Genomic DNA, 19,513 nt, shown 5'->3' on the forward strand with positions numbered 1-19,513 from the left:
GTCAGTCGCGATTGCTTTAAATATTACTGTTATAAACTTGATAATTTACTGTATTTGGTTTTATATTTGTAATTGATAAATTAATTTAACTAACCGTACATTTTATATGTGAATAAACATTTTAAAACGCAGTCACAAAAAAACACAATAAAATTATAACAAAGTCGTTGAATTTGTTTTTGGCGCAAATAGAAAGGTCACAGTTATCTGATTTGGGCGAAACGGAAAAGGTCGATTACGGGAGAAAAGTGAAAACGCACCACCCATAGTACCTAATATATACGTATATTATATCATATGTATACGATCGGCGCCAACCGGCGGCTATCCGATCATTTGGTCGGTGCAATTCGATCAACAAAGATATAATTTTATAGTAACGGTTTAAGTAAAAAAAATCATATTATGGTAGATATTGCAGATGAATAACTTCATTCATTGCAAGTTCGTCGTGAATGCTCCATTAACAATATAGGTAATAATAAACACTGCATCGAATATTTCTTTACTGCCACGGTAAAAAAAAAAAAAAATACAATACCTATCATTTACCAAATCCGATATTTATAAAGTTTAAAATTTAATTAATTGATAATTAATAATGACGGTTCATTTGAAAATCTTTTGAATTATTTAAAGCAGTGATTTCTAGAAGATAAAAAATAATTATTGCTCATGGATTATTTTAATGATAAAATATAGTAATCTGGGACTTAGGCGAGTCCGTGGTGTATTTCAATATTTTTATTATAATAATTATATTTACGATCTTCCAAATACTCTCTATCTCTCTCTCTCTCTCTCTCTATATATATATATATGGATAGATAGATAGATATTTAGGTCACTGAGGTCCTAAATGTAAGGCTACGAAGTACGAGACCACGTAGAATAATAATAATAATAATGTACATTTTTGGGTTTTTTATTCGTTTAAGCTTTATTATATACATAGTTTTGACAATTAAATTATTGGGATAAAAGTTTTTTTGAAAATATAAATTATATACAAAAGTATATAAAAAAAAATTATATAGCTTAAATGGTTAATGAAAGATAATACGGGAAGTATAATATTTTTTGATAATATGAAAGAGTGTTTTAGATTTTGAAGGGAATGATGGAGGATTTAAAAAGAAACAATAAGTGACTACACTGTGGTGATAATTTAGGCCATTTAGAGCAATTGAAGTTAAGATGAATAATTTCACAAATCATAAAGTTGTTGTGGAGTTTCCAGAAGACGGATTTTTGTTGTTTATTATCATTTATAAAAATTACTTTTAATTTTAATTATTAATCACGAATAAGTGATTAACAGGTATTTATAGTGAGTGTACTATAGTACCCAAGAGCCACATAAAAAATAACTTTAATTTTAACTATGAATCACTAATAATAATCTACAATTTTAGGAAGGTAGATTACATTAAATTATATATAATGATTATAATAATGTATATATACTTTAGGAACACATAAAAAAGAAATGTTTCATTTGCATTTCTGACAACTGTGCCGAAAAGTCACACTGATTTAATTAAAAACTCGTAAATATCTAAAACGTAATGAAAATGAAGGTTTGTACATTTAATTATAAGTCTTATATAACCTGAATGCTAACAAAAACAATATAGTTAAAATTTGACAACTTTCCATACCTATAAAATGTACCGATCTTCTGTAGGTCGTGATCGCACTAATAGTCTTATAGTAATAGATAGTTTGGTAGAGTAGACTATTTACCGATAAAATTATGAAAACATTAGAAAACTATATGGTTGTTATGGAAAATTTACAATGATAAGAATATATTTATGTTCTAATAAGGTATTCAATTAAATGCGTGACTCGGCATTTCGATGGATATTTATCTTGGATTAAATAGTCCCTGTAGACCATTTATTTTATAAGATAGATTTATCATCTACTTTTATATTTATTGTAATGCGTCATGCGTACAATAAACTACAATATTATTATAAAAAAATAATAAGATGTACAATGTAAAATACATACAACATTTTAAAAGTCAAACTAAGCACATTGTTTTGCTTAGAATTTAAAATAACTGCAAGTTATACAACACTTAATTTATTTTCCACGACGTAGTATGGTTATGTATCATAAACATTTTCTTTTTATTGTCTTGTGTAGTTTAATATTAATTATTGAAATTCTGAGAAGAGCGATAAATGTATTGATTTTTCAATGACATGAGTGTGTACATAAATAAAGTGTTTTTTGTGTGTCTGTCATCAGTCATCACTTTAGTAGTTTCTGGTAAATAAGATTTAGTTGGTATTTTGGGGAATCAAAAGAGAAAAAATGTTCAATACTTTAAAAAGGAATTTATACGAAATTTGTAATTTCTTTTTAGAAATTTCTATAAAAAAAATGATTCTCTAAGTCAAAATTCTTTAAAATTTAATACGTTCAAGCCAAAATATAATTGGTTATTTTTGGCTTTACAGTTTTGTCTAGAGATTTGGAAAAATCTGGGTTTTGATTTGGTTGACATTAACTTTGGATTAAACATTTATAAATTACAGAACCATATTATTTATTCAAATCTTTTGGATACATTTCGTAATACATTTATCGAACTATGCAGCCAACTGCTCTTATTTTTGTATTTTTGTTAAAATAAAACTATCTATATATTTTCAAACTGTATAACTAAAGTTATTTAAAAAAATGTATTTATCCTTATATCTTTACAAAGTCTTAATCCTGGATTTCAAAAAACATAAAAATTGTTATTTATCTATACTTATGATTTAAATAAGTTTAACAGTCCTCGTGTTGTTTTTATTAAAAAAGTATTAATGTTATTCCGCGCGCAAACGAATGACAGTTTTTTATTAACTTTTTTTTCTCGATTTAAATATAATAATATTATGATTATTTAACTAAATAAATTCACACGATTATTAAAATATTATTATAAAAATACTAATTGCCCATTTTAGTTTTTAATTTGTCTGATTTTATATTGATTTTTGCACACAGATATTTACTATATAATGCTATATGCATTGATTGCTTTTACCGTGTTCATTTCATTCGTCACCGTATTAGCTTTCATCGTTAACAGGTACGCATTTAATATTATAGTAAAAATTATATCAAGATTTTAAATTAGCTAGTAAAATAATTGTTTCCGTTGAAAACAGACAGCTTAAACTTGCGGCGGATTTAAACAATATGAGTTGGAGAGTACGACCAGAAGAAGTATTGATTGAAGTCAGCAAACCGTATTCATCTCGTTTGGCTCTACAGAAACCAACTGAGGTAATGTATTTCATATGTATAAAATATATACTTAAGAAACGTATTTAGATAATTATTTTATTCATTACCTGTAGTTATGGTACATATACATATGCATTATAGCCTTAACGATTTTATCAAAAATACTACGCCATATTTATAAATTATTGATATTTAAATATATTTTGGAACAAATAATTCCATTGTTTCGATTTATCAGGGTTAGGATTGTGACGATTTTGTAGCACCAAAGTACGTTTAGCATTATGTACGTTTACATTTACTGCTAATTTAAAATCCAAAAATCAATTAATCTTCATAATTAACAAACAGGCTTAGACCTAAAAAAGTACCAACATATAGAATTTATAACAAAAACATATAAAATGCCAAATTTTAAAGGTTATGACTTATCTTATTCCTTGTCTAGGGTCAGTTAGGGTAATAATCGAAATTGTATATATAAAAAAAAATATATACACAAGACTGTTAAAAATATATAAATATTATACATTTAACATATTTTAATTTCTTACTGATAAGGTTAATGCAAGTTTTGCGATAAAAAAAGATAAACTATACATAATTTATATTGTGTAATTTTAACTTGATTTTGTTAACATCATTATATTGTCAGCGGATTTAATACATTCGGGTGTATTTTTTTGTTATTTCGTAGAAGGAATTTAATTCAGTAAAATTTATTTATGTATGGCGTATAAAAATATATTTTGGATATTTTTAACACTTTAATAATTCATTGTTGTTTTTTTGCACAATCCAAGGTTGTTTTTTTAGAAAATCATAATAAATTTTAATCTAGGTTCTTTTTTTAATTTTCTAAATCAAATTATTTTTGGTTTATACTGTTGTCAATAAATATACTCGTCAATAAAAAAAAAAAAAATTATTACAAACCGTAAACACAATACAATTATTAATATATTTTTTAGATATTAACAAACAATATTAAAAGTAGATCTATTAAATTATTACTATATTTTCTAATTTAAATAAATCATACATATACAATCACACGAATTAAAAGAATTTTTAAAGAATATTTTGTCAAATTTTAATTTGAATCAAACAGTAGTTTGTTGCTTCAAATTCATATCCTTTAACTTAAGGCTTTACATAGTAATTTTTATCAATATTAAAAAAAAATTATTAATTTAACTTTTATTTGGACTTACTTGGTTAAATTTGTTTACAATAATACTTTTTTTGCCCTCGCTGTTCGTATATTCAATTGTAAAACAAAATTGTAAAGTACTACGTTTTCTAGCATTCTATTGTATATATTAAATAGTTACTATTTAGTATATAGTATAGTGTATATATAGTAATAATATTACTAAACGGTACATTTTTGAAAATCCTAGCTATGATAAATTAAAGGTTGTTTAAATGCTGAATTTATAAGATAAATCATATTATCATAAAAAATTCATACAAAAATATTTAATCCTTTAAATAACAATCGAGTATAAACGTACAAAATATATTATATTCTCTCATCGGATCGATTGTTTTAATAATTATTACATTATTGATCAACTTCGAATGAAATAAAACTTTTTAGAATAGCGTTGAACAATTGAAATGTTCGAGTGCCACATTATGAATTTGAGAAGTTTTCAGGTACCATCAAAATTCAATGTACATTGTTGGCTAAAGAAAATAAAGGCAAAATTAAAAATAAAATAAAATTTAATTCACTATAAAAAAAAAAAAAAACGAATATAAAAAAAACATTTTTAACATGACGAGGCAACGCTTAACGCCGAGATAAAAGAGCTTTAGCCCAAAGTGCAGTATACAAATAAAGGAGCTAGTCTTTTCATGTTATATACCTATCTTAAATATTATTTAATATTTATAAAATAATGTGAAATTATTAATTCTGAGCCAAATTAAGATTGATAACGAAAAATAAACTGGCACTAACATTTCCTTAACACTAATCCGGTCAAGACCAGGTATTATATTTGCAGTGGTGTACAGTAAGGTATAATATTTTATGATCTCCTTTCGTAGAAGGTAGCTCTATTATAGAGGTAGTAGTATTATTTTATATAATACATGTATATACTATGAAGGAATTTAGAGTGATTTTAAAATCTTTGTGCCGATATATACGTGATAATTTGTTGCTGAAGAAAAAGTAGTATAACATTATTATTACGAAAACCCGTCCGTTTATAAAACCACTGCGGTGTTTTTCTTATTATTTTAAAAGCCTTGTCATGTTAACCTTTCCAATTATTTTTGTATAGATATTCGAACCGGCATTGCAAGAGAAATTAATCTGTCGGCGAAGGTCTGACACATCAAATTCGTCGTTGCCACCGGCTCAAGTTTATACTACAGTCGGCATTTACAAGGTAAACAAAAACCAATTTTCAAAATGATTTTTCTAAAAATTGTATATCCTTGTTATTTATAGGGGTCTAGGGTAGCGATAAAAAAAGTCGTCAAGAAAAAAGTCGATTTAAATAAAAAACTTCTATGGGAAATCAAACAAGTAAGTAAATTAATTATAATTTACATATATATTATCGTCAAATAATTTTAATTACCCTCAAGAGCATCTCTTAAAGCGTGAGTTGAATGAGTCTGTTAACTAAAATCTCTATTTAATTTGTAGAAGTGTTTTGCTTTCATTGTTTTCATTGAAGTAATAAATTTCAAAATACATTTTAGATGTATTTACCAATTAAAACTGCCAATAATGGTATGAATATAAATCAATACCGATAGGTATAAGTTTCTCAGATTGTAAATTACGTTATAACAATATAAACTAAATATTTGAAAAATCTAAGTACAATACTATAGAAAATAAAAATATATAATGTTTAAATTATATTCAATTAAATTATTTATTTAAAATTTTTTATCATAACTAATTTAATTTAATACAATAATAAATTAATAAAATAAATGTGTTTGATTTGAGTTAATTTCAAATACAGTTGAATAACAGCTTATACTTACAATGATTTTCTTCAGTTGTCTCATTGAAATTATCTGACTGATTTTTAGGATTCCAGATTTAGATTTTAAAAATAACCATTATAACCAAAATTTCTTAATTAAATTAAATTATATAGGTACGCGACGTAACACATGAAAATACAGTGCGTTTCATTGGAGCGTGCATTCATTGTCCTACAGTGCTTATACTTACCGAATATTGCCCAAAAGGAAGTTTAAAAGATGTCTTGGAAAACGATGCACTAAGGTTGGATTGGAACTTTAGAATGTCATTAATACACGACATTGTGAAGGTATTTATACATTACGGAGGTCATCAAACATTATTTTCGATCATACGTATATTGACTTAATATGATTTTTAATAAATTATAGCACCGCACTGATCATTTTGTTGATTTTGTCTGTTATAGGGTATGGCATTTTTACATAGTTGTGAAGTGGGTGTACATGGAAAACTACGATCCAGTAATTGCCTAATAGATGGACGATTCGTACTTAAATTGTCCAACTTTGGACTTCGAACGCTCACTACACCGTCAGAAGTTATACACGATAGTGTTTACTACCACAGTAAGCTGGAGTGAGAAATTTTAAATGAAAAAAAAATTCTGAGAATTATAATATGCAGAGTCATTATATAATATTTCATAACATGAATATGTTAAAAGTCTAAACTACGAGTATATCATATAGATTTTAATTTCAATATTATTTAATAAGTTTATCTATGATTAATATTATCGTGGAGTGACATGATAATATATAACATTTAAAGTGGATAGTTTTGTTTATTTACCTTACAATTGACTATTTTACTTTTTAACCTTCTATCATAAAAAAAAGTTTCAAAAAAATACTTATAGGTAAATTTAAAAAATATAATTTAACTAACTATTTTTAACTTTATTAAATAAGAACTTAACGTTTGAATTAACTTGTTTTATTTTATAATATATTTATCAAAATATCAAAAACAATGTTTTACTAGAAAATTGTCGATCGTATAACTTTAATTTTGGCAGTATTTGAATAAATTTTTATAATTCTTCCAGATAGACTAAATATTTAAAATCAAACTCTATACCTACAAAAGTTTAACTACCATATAAGATAAATTTAATTATATAATCTATAAAACTGTGGTTATTACTTATTAAGACATTACATTGTAATTTTACAATTTAAATCATTTAATTGTATTAATTAATCATACTCATTATTTTATTTCTGTAAGAATTATTGTGGGTAGCTCCAGAACTTCTTTCCGAACATACTACTAATTTGATACCAGCTACCCAAAAAGGAGACGTTTACAGTTTTGCTATTGTCTTGGAAGAAATAGTTGTACGTGGTGGACCTTACGAATTTGTCAAGAACGACTTAACAACACAAGGTAAATTTAAAAAAATTAATAATATCTAATTGGACATTTTAAAAAAAAAAATTTTAATCGAGAAAATGTCTATTAATTTATGTTAGAATGAAAATATTGTTATTTCTATAAAATGTTTATGTTTAATCAGTAAAAGCTCTTACCATCTGATTGAATAATTCTGAGGACATTTTCATATTTTCTTTGTACGAGTACCTCAACATATTGATGACTGATTTTTACTTTATACAGCTAATATATATAACTAATTGTATATATATATATATTTATATATAAATTAAATATACATTTATCGTAAATAATTCACCACACAACAATTAATCGCAATTATTTTAGTATTCTACCGAACGACAATTTATCGCAAAGACCAATTTATCATAAAATTATTTTTAGTAAATCGCCAATCAAATGTTATTTAAGTTATATGTTGTCTTTCGTTGTTCTTATAACTTACTATAGTATATTACGTGAAACTTATAATATGTTGTGAATATGATGACATGATTGAAATATAGCTATAGCTACTAGCTAGTAAGTCTAAAGTATAAAAATATAGAAGTGTAATATACTATTGTAATTTGTAAGTTCGTTCATTCGTTAGCTTAATTGTTTTTATTATTATTTTTTTTTTTTCATAATTTATACATGTTAATATGTTATACCTTTTAATATTAAATTAGCCACTTTACTGTTATAAGTTGTGATAAATATTGCCTCGGTAAATTTTTACTGCGATATACTAAACCTTGCGATCGATTATTTCAGATAAATAATTGTTGTGCGGTAAATTATTTTCTATGGATTGACGGGATACTAAATATTCTGTATAAAATGTAATATTTTAAGGTTAAATTTTTACATACCATATAAAAATTACCTACTACAGCGAATACCGCTTAATTGCAATCACATTGGAGATGGTCAGTTTGATTCTTTATTAACCAATTTATTGATTCTAATAATAATATAATAATATACAGCAAAATAAATGAAAAGAAACTATCAATAATTGATTTCCTCGAGGATCGCACAACTTTATGTTTGCTGTTAGCTTAAAAATAAAACATATATGCCAAATTGCATGAACAATCACTAAACATTTAATGAATCAATAGTGAGCTAATGGTCCTTTAAACATGATTTAGTGCAGACCCATGATTGGTCCATTATATTTGATTGAAAAATTAAATTAATAAATTTTTCACGTGACCTAGTAAAAACATATATATATTAATAATTTTTATTTTATAGTAAAATTAAATTAATATGGTATACCTTTAATGTGGAATAACTGAAAGAATCCGATGTGACGTTTATTTGATACGTCGTAACATAATGTTACGTTATGATTACGATCAGCTCTGATTTTTGCCTATTAAGGTGATTCAATTATCTCTTATACAGTGATTGTTAAAATGGTAGTTCACACCATGTTACACGATTAATTTAATATTTCAAACATTTAAGTACATTTTTTATTTTATTATTATTACGATAAGTAATTATATTTAATTACATTAAAATAAATTCATTGTATCTGTTACTATTCGATCATTTTAATGAACTAAACTATTATCGAACATAAAATATGTAATATTGTGAATAATTATGCAATATTATGATCGATTTATTATTGTTGTCATTCATAAACAATATTATTATTGTGATAATAATATTATTATTCGTTACAAATATTATGACGGTAGAAATTTTGGAAAAAGTCGAGTTGCGCGAAGAACCGTATTTCCGTCCCGACATATCTGGACACGATTGCCCGGAACCATTGTCCGAACTTATACAGAGATGTTGGAATGACGTGCCCGAAGAGAGGCCGGGCTTCGACATCATGCGAAGTATCGTACGACAAATCACGAGGTAACAATATAATATGTCTAATTTTACACCGTACATATTATACATAAACGATGAACGACTATTATTTTTTCGCTATTTAATTTGTATGCGAGTTGTTGGCACAATAAGTAGATCGTCTGGTATAGGTTACATAATACTATAATCGACTACGTCTGTATTCGTTAAGGATTCGTAATATTGTGGTTTCCTATTCACGGCAAACAAAAATTAATTTTCCTTGTATACTAACTGCTGCAGGTATTCATTTGCAGAACCATAACTCTACTGAATGTGACGTCAGAAATTATACGAACACATAAGTTATGCAACCAACACAAATATCTAGCAATAAACATAACGCAGACAATTATTTAGTAGACCGGTAAAAGAACGTGAAAAACAATCCATCAAAACAATGTTGAAAAGGAGGAAACCGTGAACTTATCTGTACGTGTTGTAAAACCGGAAACTTTTAGTAAATAAACAGACGACGAGAATCGCCTGTACAGGAACCCGTCTTGATATTAAATACGTACTATGTATTTAATGGGTACTATAAGAGGGTAAAGAAGATGTATAGGTTAAAATTGATCGTGGAAAAAGAGGAATGAGTCAGTTATATTCAATATTTGTCGTCTTTCAAGTCTTAAACCAATAATTATTTATAGGATATATCAATGATGAAAAATAAGTGAATGTGTATTATGCATATAAACAATATGTTATTTTAAGTTATAATGAAAACACCATGTCAGCTACGGAAAATAAAGGAAAAACATTTTTAGAGATACTCATGCTAACTTGATATCTATATGACATCACAGTAAAAAGTAAAAATTACATAAATCTAAACAAAATTATACAGGACACCACAAGTTATGAATTCTAATAATCTTATTTAGAGTTATATTAACTATCTACTTAGTTTAAAAAATATATATACTTATTTATCAAAAAGCACACGCTTATTATCGTATTATTATTATTTATTACATTTAGTCCGACTTACTTACGTACAAGTAATCGTATTATACAATAACTATATAATACTATATATTACCCAATAAAACGATATTAATTACAGGGGATATTGCGAAAATCTAATGGATGACTTGGTGCTGAGAATGGAACAGTACGCAAATAACTTGGAAGCTCTGGTCGAAGAGAAAACCGATCAGTTGAGTCAAGAAAAACGTCGATCCGAAGAATTGTTATTTCAAGTATTACCCAGGTCATATAATACGAGTGTAACATATTATTATTGGTTGTTTGAAAATGATAATATTCGCAATATTATGCGTGCAAGTATTTATTTTATAACTCTTTGAATATTTTTGCTTACAGGCCAGTCGCTCAACAACTGATGGCCGGCGAAATGGTCAAACCCGAACAATTTGAAAACGTTACCGTTTACTTTAGTGATATCGTTGGCTTCACGGTACTATGTGCTCAGAGTTCTCCGATGCAGGTGAATAATATTATATGTTTTTAAAATAAATTTGTTGCTCCTTCTGCAACAGGTATATAATATTATTATAACTGTCTCATGTATGTTATTATTTCAGGTGGTAAACCTTTTAAATGATTTGTACAGTACGTTCGACCGGATCATTGGGTTCTACGACGTTTATAAGGTAATGCGCGAGAATATATATTAATTATAATAGAATCTACTACATATTTTAATATTATTGTCAAAACATGATACAAACATTACATTACACTGTTTCGTGTTTTTTTATAATATTTTATTACGTATCTCATTTAAATCAACACTTATGTGCAGTATCGTGCCCTTCCTAGTGGGGATAGATTAGAGGTTATAACTCCCCCTCATTCACTTTTTTGCCGACTTTCAGAAAACAACTTATTTCATTTTGATATTAGAGCTGTTATAAAGTCATAACTTTTGATTATTAGTAATAAGTTATTGCTTTTACATTATTGACCCATAAATTCATGACTTTGGATTATAACATTTAATTATTTAAATGTAGTATTATAAAATATATCCCTTCCTCCCCATTGAAAATTCCTAGCCATACTACTGCTTGTGCGTAAATATAATTTAAATTATTTTATTATTATTCAAACGCTTGTCGTACAGTAGCCTGCACGTGGCGTAGATACCTATATCGGCTTTTGATCATAGCAATAACATAACCACATCATAATATTATTTCATGTATACATACAAAAAATATTTTTTTCTTGCATAATACTATTACCCGATTTTTACGTCTACCCCCCTCTCACAGGTCTGTAATAAATAATCACGATAAAATTGATTGTTAGGTCGAAACAATCGGGGACGCTTATATGGTTGTTTCTGGATTACCTGAGAGAAACGGCGACAACCACGCAAAAGAAATTGCACTCATGTCTTTAGCTATTCTCGACGCCGTTCAAATGTTCACGATTCAACATAAGCCCGATGCTCAACTCAAAGTTCGAATCGGAATTCATACAGGTATTTTACGATATTCTTATATACTTAATACTCATGGTACCTAATATTAGTAATATTCTTATTAACAAATCATTTATTGTTCCATTTTGAAACAAATCATAAAAAAATTAAGTTAGGTCATATCATATAGTTAATATTACATGTACTCATGCATAAATAGATGTTTAATTTTTTTATAAATTATTTTGTTAAAACAACCATATTATATTATACTTAAGTTTATAATTACATAATATTGTAATAATCGTTCAATTTCATTGCACTGGTTTAAAAAAAATTGTATTTTAATGACAATTAATTATATCATGTATTACCCTAATCTATAACAATGATTTCCCTTTTTAAAAATATTTTTAATGTAATGTATGGTTTTTAATAATATTTATTAATTTTATGATTATTTTTGGAATACGTTGTAGGGCCTGTGTGCGCCGGCGTTGTTGGCCAGAAAATGCCACACTACTGTCTTTTCGGAGACACCGTTAACACTGCATCCAGAATGGAGTCGACTGGAGAACGTGAGTATTCAATATAATATTACCATAGTATTGATAGATAAAAAATTCTGAATAGGGTGGACGGGTGAAGAGTAAGATAACATATCATTTATCCTGTAAACTGTTTAAATGCCAGTATGCTTACCTAAGAGAGACACCATTTTTTTCCACGAAAGTCAATTTTATTTTATTTTTAAAAAAGTACAACGTTTTTTAATTTCTGGCGAATAGTTCTGAAAATATAAACATAAAGTGTTTTGGATTTTTTAATGATCGTTATATTATGATCTAATACTAATTATTTCTCCAATAAAAATAATATTTATGTACAAATCAAAGCTCGTATATTGGTGAAGTGAAGACGTGTACTATACGTCTATATCTACCATGAATATTATTCACCTCTAACATTGTGCACCGACTTACTCAACCAAGAATATATTAAAAAAGAAGAAAAGTGTGAACTCACTCCTTCGACCATCACCTCCCCCCCCCCAAAAAAAAAAAAAAAATTAAGCCACTAATACCTAACTATTTAAACATATGTAATAATAATAATAATAATAATAATTGTATTTTTCAAATCAAAATTATTGTATTTTACAGCATTAAGAATTCACGTGAGCTGGGCAACCAAACATATATTGGACACTTTTCAGACATTCAAGTTAGAGCTGAGGGGCGACGTGGAACTAAAGGGTAAAGGAGCGGTGGTCACCTACTGGTTAGTCGGCTGCACCGAACAAGACCCGAGACCACCGACACCGATCAGCACGGACACGTTGGACCCCAACAACCCTTACCCCTTGATATTTCCCGAGTTGAGCAAATAGTTACTATATTAATATTCTACTTACAATTTTAATAATAATAAAAATAAAAGTGTAAATTATATTATTGTCACGTGCGTTAATACCGAGGTTACTGTACTCAATTATTTTCAACGCGTTTACCTGCGTAAAATTACTAATTGTCATTAAAACGTATTTTTGTTCAACCCTGAAATTGTAATAATTCATTTATTAATTATTACACAGTATAGAAAATACAAAAGCTTTAAATTAATATTTATTATTATTTGTAATATTATTCGCCTTTTAATTGTATTTTATGAAATTTAAATTGATCTCCGTATTTTGAAAGTTCTATATAATAAGCTATATTATATAAGACAACATTCATCAGTGCGGCAAATAGATAATTACATTAGTAGTCAAGATAAATATTATACACCTAGTCAACTCTCGATAACTAAAAGTTTAAGGGTAAAGACAAAAACAATAGTTACTTATAATTTACTATTTAGAGATATAAAAAACTAATAAATTAAGTGTTATAGCTTTTAAAGGAAAAATATTTGTACTAGAGATTTCAAGGTTTGTGTTATCGTTTAACGACTGTATATTATACTTTTAAGTTATTTATCTATCCGATGTAACAAACGGTAAATATCTTTTGTGTGCAGACTGAACATAAGATTTATAAATTTTACGATTAGAAATTAGATAACTCGATATAATCGTTATAATATAAGTGTAAATGATTAATTAAAAATTGCAGCCAGTAGCAAAGTGCAGACTACTTAGTACCTACAAAGACAACATAATTCAGTCGTTCAGTGTACGAGCAAGTTGTGTGAGTGAATATATAATATTGACAAAAATACAAACCATTTGATTTAAATAAATATATTCTTAATAACAATATTATTGTTAAATTCATAAATCGTATTATAAACCAACCACAAATCAGTATTATGTATGTTTAAGTAGTCATCAATTATCAAAACATTTGACTTCATTCAATAATTTCAAAAATGTTGAAACAGGATAAAAAAAAAGAGGAATCCCAAAGATTTAGTCATTCAAATCAAGAAATATCTTTCAATAACAATCATATAAATGTCCCAATAACTTAAATTATAAAAGATTTAAGTTTTTTTTTTATTTAATCTTTTTTTTTACAATTATGGTTTTATGCCTTGATTTTCCAAAATATGTACCTATTGACTTTAGTCTTTACACAGCATCCGCTGAATTTTTTTCGCTTTGCTATAAATATATAAAAATTCAACAAAATAAATTATTGTTTCGGTTAAGCCAGATAATCAAATCAAAAACTGTAAGTGTTTTTCGTTTATCACTAAGAATTTGTATAAAAAAAAATATTTACTTTCTTTAGACTAGCTAGCAACTCAACCGAAACATATCATTTTCAAACGCAATCAATGTGAAAACTTTATATTGTGTATTTTATTTCTTAGAATACACATAGATACAGAGTGATTGTTAAAAGTATAGGTAAGTACTTTAAAGTACATATAAAACATTTTTTTTTGTCTTTAAAGTGGAATTTATGCTTTTTAAATAGAAACGGACTGTATAGTTTGTTCTGCATACTAGTTTAATTTATATCGTTCGATAGCGCAAATTGCAATTCCATTACTCATCAGTATATTCAATTCGTCCTTATTTAAGTACACAATAATTAACTTAAGCTAACATATATTCATCTATTATATTGTTTATATTTACATTTGAATGCACGTGTATAAAAATATAGGTAACTATATATATATGAATACAACGACCATCGACCTGTATCGTATTTATATTGCATTTTAATATCACCTTAAGTGAGTTCACTGTACAATGTACATATGATAATTATATTAAATATATATATATAAATAGTAGTGTACATAAATATATCAATATTCGACGAGAGTACGAGACTATATTATGATGGCTTTCAATTGTCTGTACAGCACATTTAATATAGTATAATACGCCATTCGATTTTCCGATAGAGTATATATGTGAGATTTTTAAGGTCAGTAATGGCTATAGTTAAACGTCTAGTTTAGGTACAAAAGAAAAATTGTAACCAAAAAGTGATGTTTAATCTAATCGCTAGGCTTTGGTATAGAGCATTTGAAAATTTTAGGTGAGAAACTTCTGCTTTAATGTTTTAATTAAGTCTTCGTAAACACAAGAGTTTCCATAGAAACGAATCTTGTATGTAATCGCGGAGACTTTGATAAAACTCAATCAAAATTTGAACCATTTAACCTTTATGATTTCCTCGTCTTATGTGCAGAACATATATTTTCTAATTTATTAACACTTAGTCACAAATCCTCATGAATCTCGACCAATAGTTTGTTAATTAGTATGCGTTTTGACATGCGTAGACTATTATGTAAAGTCGGCCCATCCATCCATAGTTTGTCTGTAGTTTATAAATAACCCACTCGTCAATTCTGAAAGTGGACCGCAAAAAACTCGCAAAATAGTTTTTTTTAATATATCGGGGCCTCGTTGACCCAAATGTCTATCGCACCCCAGTTCCGCTAGACATAGATCCGACACAGGTGACCGAACATTTGCAATGATGGAATTATCGCGCAGTATACATGTGCATGAAGTCAGTGTAAACAATGCGTGTTTAATTTTAAATACCCACAGCAGAAGTTCATCTAAAATCTAATACTATTGATTTTTTGCGAACGCCCGAGACTTCTATACAAATAAATCGTTTTAGTGTGAATACGTCGACTTATGTAACTGTTTAATTTCGTGAACGTATACTCGCGGTGATTTAAAACTATATGTCCGTTACGCAAACATATATTTTGCTACCTATAAAACCACCCTAAGTGTCGTATATCTCGATTGCCGACTTTGAGGGTCGTGACACGTTATTTGGGAGTTAGAATCGTTTGATCAAATTGCAATCACATAATGCTTAACACGTGTACAAAATATAATCATATTACGGTTTAGAATCAATATTGAAACTTGTATTAAGTCCCATTAAAATGTCCAATAAATATTAAAATCGATTGATTAAATTAAATTAAAGAAATTCCTTGCTAATGATTTGTGATGCGGAAGCGGCGCTACATTTTAATATTTCCTAATGACATCGATGTGATTTATATTTTATTGCCTATTATATTATATAATACTACACGCATGTTCTATACAACTATTCATCATAATCTTGAAAACTAAAATTTGCTGAGCTTTGTAAAATGAATTTGTTTTCCAATCTGTGGTGATTTAATAACCTATATATTCTCTTTAATTCAACAACATACTATAGACACATATAACACTTACACACAATGTATTATATGAATGAAAATAGTGTGCTCGATTTTAGAGAATTCTTTTTAGGACACTATATTTCAGTTATAGTCTTCTACGTGACGATAAGTGATATCAATCAGATATTATATGTATATATGGAGTTCCCAGAACATACGACCGAAAATGGAACAGCGTGAATAGAGGTACATATAGAGCTTTTAAAAGATGGGTAATTTGAAACCAAACCTTTTATACTTCACGGTAAATTTCCTTTAACCCTAACAACGCACGGCCACCCATTTACGGATCGTACGTTTTCCTATATCATAACAGCGGCGGCAGTTTCCAAGGATGAGAACTCATTGAGGAGGGACATTAGAACTTTTCTATATAGAAGTAGAGAAAGGTGACGATGTGTCACGGTGAACGGTCAATTCTGAATTTCTGATCACAGAATATAATTATAAATTATAATTCTATCTAGTACCGACGTTGATAATTTCTGCGTGCCACGTGTACCTGTAACCACTGAACAACTGTTATAATTTATTAAGCTCGATTTACTGACAGTTGCATCAGTTACTGGTAGTAATTTATAAATTATAACTAATATTATAAAACTAAATGTTAAATTTATTTTATACCATTAATAATATTCTTTTTTATACTGCAGATGGTCATGTGCGTCTATGTAGATTGATCATACAAAGTGATCAATTTATGCGTTTAATCTTGGTTTTTTTATTTATGTATAACTTTATGAAAACATAATTTATTATAATTTCAAAACATTTCTTTAAAAAAATTTTAAAATTTTATCGTTATTATTTTTTGAACTTAAGCTTTATAAGGTATGAAAAAAATATTTTTAAAATATGATTTTTTTTCCTAATGTTGTTTTGCAATAACGCAATAACATCAAATTATGTGTTGAAAGTTTTTGAAATAATAAGTTAAAACTTAAAATTAAGTGTCCCTAATGTGTGTCCTAATAGGTTACCTGCCTTATATTATATAGCAGGAATGGCAAACCTTTTGAACACTGCCCAAAATTACCTTTTTTTTTTTTTTCAGAGCGTCCCATGATGAAAAAAATATTAAAAATATTATATTTTGTTATATTATAATTTGATTGTATAATTAATGTATTAGTATAAAAAGGTTAGTTTAGGTACATAATAATAATAATATATAATAAATAATAATTATTATTATAATAATATATAATAAATAATAATAATAATGTATTTATTTCGATGTCATTTTTGTTGTTGAACATTTGATGCTAATTCGTTGATATTTGGTTTATAGTTAGTAACTTTTAATAAAGTACATGCGGCACAACAAAAGCCGTATGCTCAAAATATTTTTATCTATTACATATAATATTATATATTATATAATATATAATAGTAAACATTTTCACGTGTGTGCCCACAAAATCTTTTCGCGTGCCATAGATATGGTAATGGTATAATTTATTGATTATAGTACATATACTTGAACATTATTATTATAATTTATTATAATTTACATTATAATTGAAACACATCTTAAACAACAAACAAATGTCAGTTTTAGATTTTATTTCCACAAAATTCTTTACTGATAATTTCCAAGTAGGTATAATTGAATACATATTTATAGAATAATAATCATCTATAATTTATAATTATTACTCTTAATTGATTAATATTTCAGTAATAATTTAAATAATATATAATAATATTATATAATACTCATCTATGCTACTTACCATAACTATTATTATAAAATCATATTTAACGTGTATTAAAATATATTCTTTATAAGTACCTACCTATAATAATTTATATAAATCTATACAAAGGTTATATATCTACCGATAAAGACAAAATTGATATGATGTGTATTGTGTATATATTTATTTTACTCAATTATAAAGTTAACTATTAATTTCAATAATATTAGAATAATTATTTTTAATGATAAAAATAATATAACTATTTATGTAGGTACCATATAAAACTAAAGGATAATATGTATATACCCACCTATTATACCTACAGGTTAGGTTAAAAACATTAAACATATCATTTTTCTTATTAGTAAATTTAAATTCAATTATGTATATAAATTATATTAGTACTACAATTTACCTACACTTAAGTATGCCCTTTTTATCATAGATTAATAAGACAATATTTATAGCATTTGAATGAAACTTAAAAAGCATAATTAAATTATGTACAATTTTATACCAAGAAGTAATTATAGGTAGGTATATGATTTTATAAATAATGATATAAAAATATTGTTTAAATGCTAGAAATTTAAAAGATTTACCCTTTATTAATAATTTTAGTGTCATCAATCATCACTAAAATCGAAAATCAATGGCAACCTAATGCGTTGTCTACCCAAAAAATTATTTATTATCAAATTTTTATTACATAAATACTTATTTAGATTATACTTTATATATTAATGTTATAATGCATGTAACTATATATACATATTATAGTATATTACATAGGTAGGTACTATATTTACATATAACTATGTAAGGTTTAGTTACTCTCGCTGCAACACAATTGCTTACTATTATTATACCCAATTTTTCTTCTCATTTTTACAGGCTGAGGTCTGACAACAAAAGTAAATTGTTGAATTCATTGAAAATTGTTTCATAATATGATATTAGTACCTACACTCAATATACTATTTAAAAATATTAAAAACTATGTATGCCTAAATACGTAGGTACTTTATATTAAATACCCGGTTATTATATTATAGCTTATAGGATATCAGTTTTGAAAATGTTATGTCTGTACCTATATAACACATATTGAGAAAACATAAACGTTTATTTTGCCACATGTTAATATTTTTTAAATAGTATATACTGGAACATTTTTAAAACGATAACACATACATTTCATGGAGC

The 19,513-nt window shown here is 26.6% G+C and overlaps 1 protein-coding gene across 2 annotated transcripts in view; it reads left to right on the top strand.

The window, feature by feature from the left end:
- The window catches only part of LOC132917069 (atrial natriuretic peptide receptor 1-like), a 60,202-nt gene extending 46,641 nt beyond the window's left edge, over positions 1-13,561 (top strand). For both annotated transcript variants that reach the window (XM_060977604.1, XM_060977603.1), the window contains 14 exons: positions 3,013-3,097; positions 3,177-3,294; positions 5,553-5,660; positions 5,723-5,800; positions 6,390-6,566; positions 6,687-6,846; positions 7,511-7,669; positions 9,376-9,544; positions 10,608-10,754; positions 10,868-10,991; positions 11,089-11,157; positions 11,819-11,993; positions 12,413-12,511; positions 13,097-13,561. In XM_060977604.1, coding sequence (XP_060833587.1) covers positions 3,013-3,097; positions 3,177-3,294; positions 5,553-5,660; positions 5,723-5,800; positions 6,390-6,566; positions 6,687-6,846; positions 7,511-7,669; positions 9,376-9,544; positions 10,608-10,754; positions 10,868-10,991; positions 11,089-11,157; positions 11,819-11,993; positions 12,413-12,511; positions 13,097-13,323 — 1,895 coding nt within the window. In that variant the 3' untranslated portion in view covers positions 13,324-13,561. The remainder of the gene's footprint in view (positions 1-3,012; positions 3,098-3,176; positions 3,295-5,552; positions 5,661-5,722; positions 5,801-6,389; positions 6,567-6,686; positions 6,847-7,510; positions 7,670-9,375; positions 9,545-10,607; positions 10,755-10,867; positions 10,992-11,088; positions 11,158-11,818; positions 11,994-12,412; positions 12,512-13,096) is intronic.
- The last annotated feature ends 5,952 nt before the right edge of the window (positions 13,562-19,513 follow it).

This window comes from Rhopalosiphum padi, chromosome 1 (assembly GCF_020882245.1).
Source record: "Rhopalosiphum padi isolate XX-2018 chromosome 1, ASM2088224v1, whole genome shotgun sequence".
In the NCBI taxonomy this organism is placed as follows: domain Eukaryota; kingdom Metazoa; phylum Arthropoda; class Insecta; order Hemiptera; family Aphididae; genus Rhopalosiphum; species Rhopalosiphum padi.